The sequence below is a fragment of the Typopeltis vanoorti genome, chromosome 12 (assembly GCF_054136105.1).
Source record: "Typopeltis vanoorti isolate ZY-2024b chromosome 12, IOZ_Tvanoo_1.0, whole genome shotgun sequence".
NCBI classification, from domain to species: Eukaryota; Metazoa; Arthropoda; class Arachnida; order Uropygi; family Thelyphonidae; genus Typopeltis; species Typopeltis vanoorti.
Window position 1 is genome coordinate 23,909,765 of NC_143560.1, and position 12,830 is coordinate 23,922,594.

Consider the following 12,830-nt stretch of genomic DNA (forward strand, 5'->3'; position numbering starts at 1 on the left):
TCTAGCTGTAACAAAAATATTTTATGTTAAAAAGTTGAAAGGTGAAGCATCAGTGACTTGTAGCAGTGATAGTGAATTCAATACAGATTCTGAATATGATAAAGATGATAACAGTGAATCTGACTTAGATGGTGTGGCCCGAGCGGATCAGTATGATTTGCGAGATAATCTATCTTCGGCAATTAGCAGCGTACGAAGAATTATGAAAATATTTAAATATTCTCCAGTAAAAAATTCTCTTTTGCAGCAAGAAATAACCAAGAGTGAAAAGAGGGAACTAGAAGTCATTTTGGACTTTAAAACATACTGGAGCACACTGGAGAGAATGATAGAGAGATTTTTAAAGATCGTAAATCCGATTAACACTGTTTTACGAGAGCTGAAACTCGATCACTTATGGTGAGAAGAGTATTATGAAATATTGAGAGGTATGTTGAATTGCTTACAACCTGTAAGATTAGCAGTTGAAGCCTTAAGCAATAGAGAAGCTAATATTCTCACAACTGAAAGAATTTTTAAGTTTCTATTCAGTAATTTAGAAAAACAGAATTATTCAATGAGCCAAATGCTTTTAAAGGAAATAAAATTTGAATCGGTTAAACGTAGAAATAGAGATCTTGTATCTCTCACAAAGTACTTGAGCAGCGTTAGTTGTTTATGTGAGATGGAAGAGGACGAATTTATTGCCTTGTCAAGGAAGAATGAAATTGCACGATTGGCGAAGTCATTAATGGAAAGACTTTTTATAGGAACATTTACAGCAGAAGAAGTTCCAATAAAAGAAATAGAAGATATCCTTACACAGAGTTCTGACATTAAATCAGAATCTGATATGAAGAGTGAATTAACTAAAGCAATATCAATTTCGACATCAAAGCCTAGCCCTATGCATGCAGACAAAAGATTTGCTTCTCTAAGAAGGAAATGAGCTTATATGAAGCAACACATTCTCTCACTCCCAACTTGAAGATGCTTTTAGATGCACTCTTAACAATTTGACCAACGTCTACAGAAAATGAAAGAAATTTTTTCACATCAAGTATGTTTGTTACAAAGAAAAGATCACGATTTTCTGATCGAGCAATTAATGCGCTATGTTTCTTAAAGTTTCATTTTAAAAATGACAAATAAAAACTATTTGAAGTATTTTTTAATTTTCAAATGAATAATATTTGCATTTGTTTTCTATTAATGTTTAATTTAATAAAGAAAATATTTAAATGAGATTGGGAATGTTAATACATTGTGTGATATATGTAAAAACTCACTGTATACTTTAATTATTATTATTATTATTATTATTATTATTATTCAGGCCTCCAAGGAGTCAAAAGACTCATCGAGGGAGGTCCTTCCTAAGACATAAAGTCTGTCAAGACTCATCGAGGGGAGGTCCCCCCCTGAGAAACACAAAGTTTATCATACCACTCTTTAAAGTCACTGACCGTTCTCGCTCCCACCACTAAATCAGGCAATGCATTCCACGGCTCAACCACCCTCCACACAAAGAAACCACTCCTTACCCTCTTGCTCACAGTTTCCTTTCGTAACTTCCAGGGATGGCCTCTTGTCATCACTCCTTCCCGCTGATCAACCAAGCGAAAGAACTCCCCAGTGTCGACCCTGTAACCACCTCTCAACAGTTTAAAAGTCTCAATCATATCACCTCTCCTTCTTCTATCCGCCAAACTCTGCAGTCCACATTCTCTCAGCCGATCCTCATAACTATGATTGTACAGTCCTGAAACCATCTTTGTCATACGTCTTTGTATCCTTTCCACAGTTAATTTATCCCCTTCAAATCCTGGGGACCAAATCTGAGAACAATAGTCCAAGTGTGGTCTGATCAGAGACTTATACAACGGAATGATAACCCTCTTATCTCTGCAGGTCAGTGTCCTTCTCATAATAGCAGCAATCCTCTGTGTTACCTTCACCACCTTTGCAATATGTCCCCTAAACTTCAGGTTTCTATCAATCATCAACCCCTGATCTCTTGTCTCCCCTACTTCCTCCAGTATAACTCCTCCCATAGAGTATGCAGCATCCCATCGATGTTTCCCAAACCTCAAGACCTTACATTTTGCTGCATTAAACTGAGACCCCCATTCATTTGCCCATCTTTCTAGCTTATTTAAATCCTCTTGCAGGGCTACCACATCTGCGCTATTAATAATAATCCTTCCCAGCTTCGCATCATCCGCAAACAACTGAATATCCCCCTGCAATCCACTGGCTATGTCATTGATATAAAGGTTAAACAATATAGGTCCTAGTACTGAGCCCTGTGGGACCCCACTTGTAACCCTCTGCCTCCTGGAAACTGCTCCACCATACACAACTCTCTGATACCTATCAGACAGCCAATCCTGAATCCAGTTGACCAATCTGACATCCAGACCCATGTGCTGCAACTTAAATATCAGCTTATCATGTGGCACCCTGTCAAATGCCTTCGCCAAGTCTAAGAAAATTGCAGTATATGCCTTTCCCTCATCTAATGCTCTTGTAACTTTATTATAAAAGGCTAGCATATTGCTAAAACAAGAGCGTCCTTTCACAAATCCATGTTGATTCTCACAGATAACATTACCCTCATCTGCCCAATGCTGTACACGGTCCCTCACTACTTTCTCCAAGATCTTAACAACTACTGATGACACACAGACTGGCCTATAATTAGACACTTCCAGTCTGTTACCACCCTTATGCAATGGCACTATCTTACCTTCCTTCCATTCCCTGGGCACCTTTGCCAAAGCCAGACTTTCATTGTAAAGCCACGTTAAAGGTATTGTCAATTCGCTAGCACATTCTCTCAAAACTCGTGGCGAAATACCATCCAGTCCCACAGCTTTACTGACATCCAGAGTACTCAGTATCTGAAACACACTCTCCTCCTGTACCTCCAGACCTCGTACCAGTCCTATCCCTCTAGCATTAAAACTGACTCCTCTAGGATGAAATACTCCAATAAAGTGTTCATTGAACAATTCCACTATGTCCTCTGCATCAGTCACTCTATTCCCATTTTTATCCCACAATATCATTCTTCCACAGTCCTCCTCCTACTGGCCACATAGCTAAAAAATTCCCAAGGATTTTCTTTGGATCTTAGGGCCAATCTCCTCTCATATTCCAGTTTCGCTTTCCTTACCACACGAGTCACTCTTCTGGCCTGTGTCTTATATTCTTCACCCATCCTCTCTTCACCTGTCTCCTTATATCTCTTCCATAGCCTCTTTTTCGCATGCAGTTCCTGTTTAATGTTGTTTGTCATCCAGTTTACTCCAAATTGCGCCCTCTTCTTCACTCGTGGTATACAACTTACCATTGCTGATAACAAATATTCTTTCACAATTTCCCACGCACTGGTGATATCCCGGCCGTCCAATTCCTCCCTCCATGAAACTTCCCGAAGTTGACGTTTAAGACTATTATAATCACCTGCCTTATAATTCCACATAAGTTCCCGTCTCTTTGATACTCCTGCATGTCTATTCATTTTCCATGTCAACACCATATGGTCACTCTCTCCAACTGGTGGGAGAGACGTCAACTCAGTTATTATCAACTCTTCTGATGCTATAACCAAGTCCAAAATTTTTGAACCTCTTGTTCCCTCTGTTACATGTTGCCTAAGACATTTGTCCCTCAAGAATTCTAGAAATTCCATTCCCCTATTGTTACATGCATCTTCCTCTCTCCAATTTATACTACTGAAGTTAAAATCTCCCATAACAATCATACTTCTTGCACTTGCCAAACTTAGCTGTCTAAACATCTCCTGGTCCCCATCCTCTGTGCTCCTGGGTCTGTAGCAACACCCCACTAAATATCCTGTCTTGCCTACCTCTAGCTCACACCATACGCTCTCAAAATCATTTGTCTCACTTCCTTCCAAATTCTCCACTCTTAGAGGACATAGGTCATCACTTATCATAAGCAGCACCCCACCACCACGCTTTCCCCTCCTATCCTGACGAAAAATGCTATACCCAGCGACTTCTATTCCTGTTTTTATATCCTCTTCTGTCAACCACGTCTCAGTGATCGCAATAATTTTTGGCCAGGCTGATGCTATCTGCGCCACCAATTCCTCTCCCTTATTCCGGATACTCCTGGCATTAGTATACAGCACATAAATGCCATTGTTTCTATACCCAGCCTTATCCCTTCTAGACTCCACTGAGCTCAGTGTTACCTGACATTGTCTCCCTTCTCCCAAGTATCCATTCCCACAAGAGGCCACCCCTGCTATCATCCTCCCTGGGACACACTGACTCGTTCAGAACAGCAATCTCTCCAGATGCCTACGCTCTTCCTCATTCAAATGTAAACAGTCTCTCGCATACAACTCCTCTCTTTCCTCAAACGCACTCCAAGCATCCACATATACCAGTCCTCTCTTGTCACACATTCTCGCTATTATGCCATTCAATATCACCGCTCTTCTGCTCAGCTCATCATTATCATACCTAGGCAACACGCACACTATTTTTCCTCTCTCTGTCTTCTTCCGTACAGTCTCAAGCAAAAATCTCATATCTCTCGCTGCCCGACTTACATTACCACTCAAGTCATTCGTTCCTACCATCACAATCATCTCATCCACCCTTTCACCTCTCTTAATTGCCATAGCCACCCTTTCTATTGTTCCTCCTGGCAAACACTCCTCACACATCCTATCTTGAACACCACGAATCATTGAGTCGCCATACATTATACCTCTTACCATTCCCTCGCTCCTATTGTTTCCATTCTCTCCTCTTCTTTCATTCCCATACCTCTCTCTTCTACTGTTTCCATTCTCTCCTCTTCTAGCACTCCCATACATCTCTCTCATTCCCTCTCTCCTACTGTTTCCATTTTCTCCACTTCTAACACTTCCATATCCCTCTCTCATTCTGTCTCTCCTACTACTGTTTCCATCCGCTCGTCTTCTAGCATTCCCATACCTCTCTCTCATTCCATCTCTCCTACCGTTTCCATTCTCTCCTCTTCTAGCACTTCCATATCTCTCTCTCATTCCGTCTCTCCTACTGTTTCCATCCTCTCGTCTGCTAGCATTCCCATACCTCTCTCTCATTCCCTCTCTTCTACTGTTTCCATTCTCTCCTCTTCTAGCACCCCCATACCTCTCTCTCATACTCCTTAAATTCTCTCTCTCTCCTACTCTGATTTGCCTTGCATTTATCTCTTCCATTCTCCTATTCTTATCTTTCATACTTCTGCTCTCATTCACTAGACATTCCACCTCCTCTTTCAACTCATCTATCTCCCTCTGCAGGTCAGTCACTCTTAATCTAAATTCACTCTCCCATACAAAACCATCTCCTAAACTTCCACAGTCACTCACACCTTCCACACTATCAACTATTATTTTCTCATTCGCTCCTATCATACTACTTGTCTTCCTATTCTCCGTTCCTGGAGCAACAAAGTCGGATATCGATATATCTAATGTATTTATTTCCTCCTTAAGGTTTGGTTAAATAACGTTTGCATTAATTACGTTGTTTATATTTTAAGAAAACCTGAAATATAACAGAAACCTAGCCAAAATGATACTGTAGTGACCTCAGTTTAACGTTCAGGGCAAGAGATGCACTAGTCATGAAATTCCGGTCAACCTCCATTTAAGAAATTTCATTTACTCATTTTTTGCTTCGATCTTTTACATATAGGAATGTCTTGAAACCTCTGAAAGACTGCGCCGGGGCTATGAAACCTGGTTGCCCCACTTCTCTACGGCTTTTCTGTTTATTAACATTTACTGTTATAGCCATTATTACAGAGGATCAACTAAAATTAAATAAAAAAGATTATTTTGGGAATTCTCGAGAAATACGATTTCCTGTTCTTGATTCCCGAAGGTTCCAAAATGTCGTGAATTTGGAAACACTAACCACAGCCATAAGATAAGATATTCACACCCACACAATGATTAAGAATGCTATGATGCATTACTAAACTGAAAAACCTGAACTTAATATATTGCATCTGATTAAGTCTGTAAGGTATTAGAGAGCATAATAATAATAAAAAAATTCAGTTATTTCCTTTATGTTTTATTTTAGCATATGTGTTATTGAAATGAATAAAATGTATATTATATACTGTTCATATTTTTATTGATAAAAAATACTATTACTAATTATAATTAGTGCTGTTAAATTCTAATGAAGAACAATTCAAGTATTACTAAGATGGCATGATGGCACTAACTATCAGTCTCAAACCAGAAAAATTAATACTTTATTCCAGGTCCTAGTTTACAAAATTCATTTTCCTTAATTTATTTTTCTTTTCTTTAAAAATTCGAATATCTAGTTCACAAAATCAGGGATTTTCAGACATGTTTCAAGTCAAAGGGTAAGGGTTTGGACCGTCCCAGGTAAAGCAGGACAGTTGGCTACACTACTAATAAGATTAGTTGTAAAAACTTCTCCTTCAATGAAGTTTTTGAGTCTAGGAGAACTGTATTAATAACAATAAAAGTTATCAAATGTAGCATATAATTAATTTGTTGTTTCAGGATGATCATTGAAATATATGATGGTATGTGATCTTTTATATATATATATATATATATATATATTTATTTATTTACTGGCCTTTATACATTGAGAGATTCAAAATGTATTTATGATAAATCATTTGAAATAAACAGTCTTCCTGTTTGTCTTGTAATATATAATATAATATAATATAATATAATATAATATAATGATATCTGTAAAGCTTTCCATCCAGTAGTGCTAAAGCCAGCTAGCATTGCTGAACTTCAATCCACAATAACTAATAGAATTTGAGCTTACACATAGTGACACTGAAAATCCAGCAGGGGGCATGCTTCTTCGACACCCATTTTTGCTTCTTTTCTCTATAATCTACTCTATGCAGCACAACATTATAGGATCATACCTTATACCAATTTTACAGGAATAATATCTTAATGTTCCTGTCAAACTAACACACATCCACTTAATTTTGGCTAGGCCACTTTCTCTGAAGTAATTAGTCGTCAATCATCAGAATAATATTCTGATGCCTGATGACTGCCAATATTTTACAAGTCATAATTATGATAATAAAATTTGTATATACTTTATGCTTCTCACAAAGACAGAACCCACTGCATTTATTTTTTGTTTTTGTTTATTCCCTTTAGCATGCCAAATGCTGTTACCAGCACACATACATCCCTGCTTAAATCTAAAGTTAAATCTTTGATTCCTCTTTCCTAGCAAGTTGCATCTAATTAAAAAAAAAGAAAACAGAAGCACAAAGTTTTGCCTAATCTATTCACAGTAGACAAATGCATCCTAAACAGAGCCTTATACAATGGAACCAGAATCTCCTTACTTCTAGAAGTCAGTATCCTCAGCATTATTGCCACAATTCATTGTGTTCTTCTCACAGTTTTAATAATTATAATTATAATAATTAATAATAATTATTATTATGTGACACCTCCAAGGAGTCCAAAGACTCATCGAGGGAGGGCACCTACTCTACAACTCTCTGTCTCCACCCAACTACAGTGAACTTCATCATCTACACCAACTCCATCTACTGCCCACCACCACCACTAGTATTTTCACAGACAATCACAAACATCCATGCCCATAGCAGGATTCGACCCCACAGCCTTTGGGCTAGAGAGTGGATATGCCAACCATTCGGCCAACCAGGCCAGCATTTTGGCAAATTTCATTAGTTTGTTATTTAAGATTCTGCTATATATTTTGTAACAGGAATTTAGTATACTGATACCTCTATAGTTTTTAGGGCTATCTCTATTACCTTTTTTAAAGATAGGAATCACAATTGCTTTTTTCCATTCTATAGGGGGGGGGATACCAGTTGAGTAAATTTTATTTAAAAATAATAAGAGTCTTTCTTTGAATCTTGTTCCTACGTATTTATATAGTTCTGAACCTAGCTTATCTTCTCCAGGTGATTTTCCGTTTCTTGTTTCTTTCAGGCTGATTTCTAATTCTTCTTTAGTTATTTCCTTTTCATTTTCGTTAATTGTTTGCCAGTTGTCTTTTTTAAAATATTTGTCTGTCCACAGTTCTGTGTAGTAATTTCGAAATTCTTCTAATTTCAATTCAGTGTTTAATTTTATGTTTTCTTTGGTATCTGCATTTAAGTGTTTCAAAGTCTTATATACATTGGGTCTTATTTTATATAAATCATGATCTAAATTAGAAACAAATTTATTCCATAATTCTCTATGTCTTTTTCTGACTACAAATAAATCTACAGATTTATTTATTAATAAACTGGCTACTAATTAGGAAAAAAAAATAATGTTTTTTTGAAAAATTTTGTATAGGCAGCACCCCCACTTAAAACTTCATAGGCTGTCACTGGTTAAGATGTTTATTAAAATTTATCAGTTTTAATTTAATCTGACCATTGTTGTGAAAAAATTAGGTAGAATGAAATTTTTTGTCTAGAGATAAATCACTATCTACAGAATGAATTAGTATGTACATTTACAAAATAATGTTCTAAACCACAACAAAATATTTATTGTGTGTCAATAACCACCGTACATATGTCTGAATCTTTGGTAACATTTGGTATTGTTACTGAACAGTTTTAAACAATTGTTTCAAACAATTTAAACAAGAAAATTTCTATTTCAATGAATTTTGAAAGAACTAATTAAAAAATTATTGTGAATTGCATTGACCAAGAACTGTTGTTCGATTAATTGTTTATTCGATGAATTACCATTTGTTAAATTGTTGTTTGATTAACTGTTTATTTGACACTTTGCTTTTTTTGATGGATTGTCATTTGATGAATTGCCATTCAGTAAATATCTTTTCATTAACTGTTTATGACAATTTTTCATGGAACCAACTCTAAGTGACTTGGTTCCTGGTGAAAGGCCAATAATAATAATAATAATAATAATAATAAAAATAATTAATCATTATTATTTCTTTTAATATTATTATTATTATTCTCTTCTGAAAGATTTATTTTTATATATTTTTCTTTTGTGTTATCTTTTTGTTAACTTTGATCATACAAATTTAAAACAATGACTAAAAGACTAGCAATGCTCACCAGTTGCCTACCTGTGCAGTTTAGCCCATCAGTATCTAAAGTGAAACCTGGATTACACTGGCAACTAAAACTTCCAATAGTATTACGACATCTTCCATTCTGACACATATGTGGGAAATGAACACATTCATTGACATCTAGAAAATATGCATACAATTAAGCTCTGTCATATGTTATAAATCCACTTTAATATATGTTGCTAAGAAAAATGAGGGGAAAGTGGAAAATAATTCAACAGAAAAAAATTAGCTAATCAAACAAAATTTACAAGTCTCCTACTAATTTTATTATTATTATTATTATCATTATTATCATCAACAGACATCCATGGAGTCAAGAGACTCATCATGGGAGATCCCACTCTCACATGCATAGTTCATCATATAAATGCATTCATTGTATCTGCACTCACCACACTCTCAGGCAATGCATTCCAATTACCCACCATTCTCCATGCAAAAAAGATCCACTCCTCACACCCACTTTATACAGCTTACAGGAATAGTCTCTCATTCTCACTCGTTTCCAGGTATTCTATGAAAAATCTCATCCAAGTAAATCTGGTAATTACCCATTACCAACTTACATGCCTTGATCATCTCCCCCCCCTTCCTTCTATCCACTAGGCTTAGTAATTTACATTCTCTCAATCTGTTCTCATATTCTGCATTCCAGAGACCAGAAACTGATTTAGTGAATTGCCTCTGAACCCCTCTCCAACAACTCGTCACCCTTTTGAAAACCTGGCAACCAGATCTGTGCCACAGTAATCCATATGTGGCCTGATCAAAGTCTTGTATAATGGAATCAAAACATCCTTACTTCTATACATCAGTGTTCTCTGCATCATTCCCATAATCTGCTGATTTGTCCTCAAAATTTTAGCAAAATGTCTCCAAAATTTCAAGTCCCTATTCACCCCCAGATCTTTCATCTGCTCTATCTCCTCTAAAATATCCCATCATTACTTCCCTTTTTTTTAAAAAAACTACACTTTAATACATTCTGACATCTCTGCACACTTGCCCATTCAGGATACGTGTGTAGAGATGTCAGAATTATCTTCATTATCTGCAACCCAATCTGTTCCAATTTAACCACTAATTTGTCATGTGGCAGTAAATCAAAAGCCTTTGCAAAATCTAAATATACGACATACTTTATTTAGATACTATACATACTACACTATACTATACTATACTACATACTATACTAAACTATACTATACTATATACTATACTAAATGTACTTTATATACATCCTCCCCCCCCTTATCATATATATTCGTCAATTTGTTATAATAAGTAAGTAGATTGCTAAAATATGACCTTCCTTTAGCAAACCCATGCTGTCCATTAAAGAGAATTCTATTGCTGTCTACAAATTTCTGAATTCCTTGTCCTCACTACCTTCTCCAACACCTTGACAACAACTCCAGACAAGTTGACTGGCCTATAATTTGAAGCCTCAATCTACTTACTTCCTTTATGAAGTGAAACAATTTTGTCATCTTTCCACTCCTTTGGAACTTGGACTAATCCAGACTCATGTTAAAAATGTAAGTTACAGCTGTTGTTAACTCCCTGGAACATTCCCTCAAACACACACAGTGATATACTATCAAGTCCTATGGCCTCGTTGACATTAAGTTTACTTAATTCCCCATATACCTCCTGCTCACTCACCATCATTGAGTCCTCCCCCATTACCACTGATCTCTAATTCTGCATTAGGTTATAATCACAATAATAGAATACTTTAATAAACTGCTCATTAAATGCCTCTATTATATCTTCCTCAGTATTCATCATTCTCCCATTACCATTTTCATTCTCAAGTATATATACGTGTTCCCTAAATTTTAGATCCTTATCCACTATCACCCACAGATCTCTTATTTCCTCCACCTCCAACAATATATCCTCACCAAGCATAAATTCTGCATCCCATCTTTGCTTTCCAAATTTTAAAACCTTACATTTTGCAACATTGAACTCACATCCCCATTTCCGTGCCCAATCACTCAATTTATTCAAGTCTTCTTGTAAAGCCACTACATCTTCACTACTCTTCATGGCTCGTCCCAACTTTGCATCATCTGCAAACAACTGAATATCTCCATCCAAATCTTCATCAATATCATTAATATACAAGTTAAACAGTAATGGCCCTAAAACAGACCCCTGAGGCATTCCACTAGTGACTTTCCCTTTCCTTGATATTGCTTCCCCATACACAACTTGTTGATACCTATCAGATACAGTCTCCAATCCAATGCATTAATCTAATATCCCACCCCATCTGCTCTAGTTTGACTGTTAACTTATCATGAGGTACTCTATCAAAAGCCTTTGCGAAATCCAAGTATATTACTGTGTATCCTTCTCCTCTGTCCAAGGAAGCAGTCACTTTATTATAATAAGTAAGTAGATTACTAAAACATGATCTCCCTTTAGCAAATCCATGCTGTTCATCAAAGATTATACCATTGTTGTCAGTCCAACTCTGGATCCTAGTTCTCACAAGCTTCTCCAACAACTTAACCATAACACCTGACACACAGATAGGCCTATAGTTTGATGCTCGAGTTCGATCACCTCCTTTATGAAGTGGCACAATCTTGCCCTCCTTCCACTCCTTAGGAACTTGACTGAGTGCAAGACTCGTATTAAAAAAATATGTCAAGGCAGGTGTCTACTCCCTGGCACATTCCTTCAGTATACGTGGTGATATATTATCAAGTCCCACAGCCTTATTAACATCTAGTTTACTCAACTCCCCATACACCTCTTGCTCACTTACAGTCAGTCTCTCTTTCCCATCATCAACTGCTCTCAATCTCTCCATGAAGTCACATTCACAAGATTGAAAGACCTTTATGAACTGCTCATTAAGTATCTCCACCATGTTGCAAAGACTTTTGATAGATTACCGCATGATAAGTTGATAGTCAAACTAGAGCGGATGGGGTTGAATATTAAACTAGTGCACTGGATTGAAAATTGGCTATCTGATAGTTATCAGTAAGTTGTGTATGAGGGAGCAATATCCCGGAGGGGGAAAGTCACTAGTGGTGTGACTCAGGTGTCTGTTTTAGGGTAATTGGTATTTAACCTGTATGTTGATATTGGGGAAGATTTAGATGGGGATATTCAGTTATTTCCAGATGATGCAAAGTTAGGACAAACTATGAGGAGTAGAACAGATGTTGTGGCCTTACAAGAAGACTTGAACAAATTGAGTGAATGGGCACAGAAATGGGGATGCCAATTCTATGTTGCAAAATGTAAGGTTTCAAAATTTGGGAAACAAAGATGGGATGTGGAATTTACACTTAGTGGGGATATATTGTTGGAAGTTGAGGAAATAAGAAATCTTGTGGTGATGGTGGATAAGGATCTAAAATTTACAGGACAAGACTATGAATTCTAGGGATGATGCGGAGGACACTGACTTCTAGAAGTAAGGAGATTCTTGTTCCATTGTATAAAGCTCTGTTTAAGCCACATATGACAACTATGCACAGATTTTGTGCTACTGTTCATTTTTTATTTAATTAGATGTGGTATGGAGTAGGAAGGAGGAAATGAACATTAACTTTAGTTTTAAATAGGAATATATATGCTGAAAATAGCCAGCAGACTAAAAGGAAAAAACAAATGCACAAACAAACAAACAAACAAAAACACAGTGGGTTCTTTCTCCCTTTGTGAGAAATATAACCTCCATCCAGAAAGTGT

General features: G+C 36.7%; 1 protein-coding gene across 1 annotated transcript in view; it reads right to left on the minus strand.

Annotated features, from left to right (window-relative positions):
* LOC150100631 (fibrillin-1-like) overlaps positions 1-12,830 on the minus strand; it is a 1,594,375-nt gene that overhangs the window by 1,000,529 nt on the left and 581,016 nt on the right. The window contains exon 24 of the mRNA XM_090401848.1: positions 9,102-9,227. Within this exon, the coding sequence (XP_090257974.1) occupies positions 9,102-9,227 (126 nt within the window). The remainder of the gene's footprint in view (positions 1-9,101; positions 9,228-12,830) is intronic.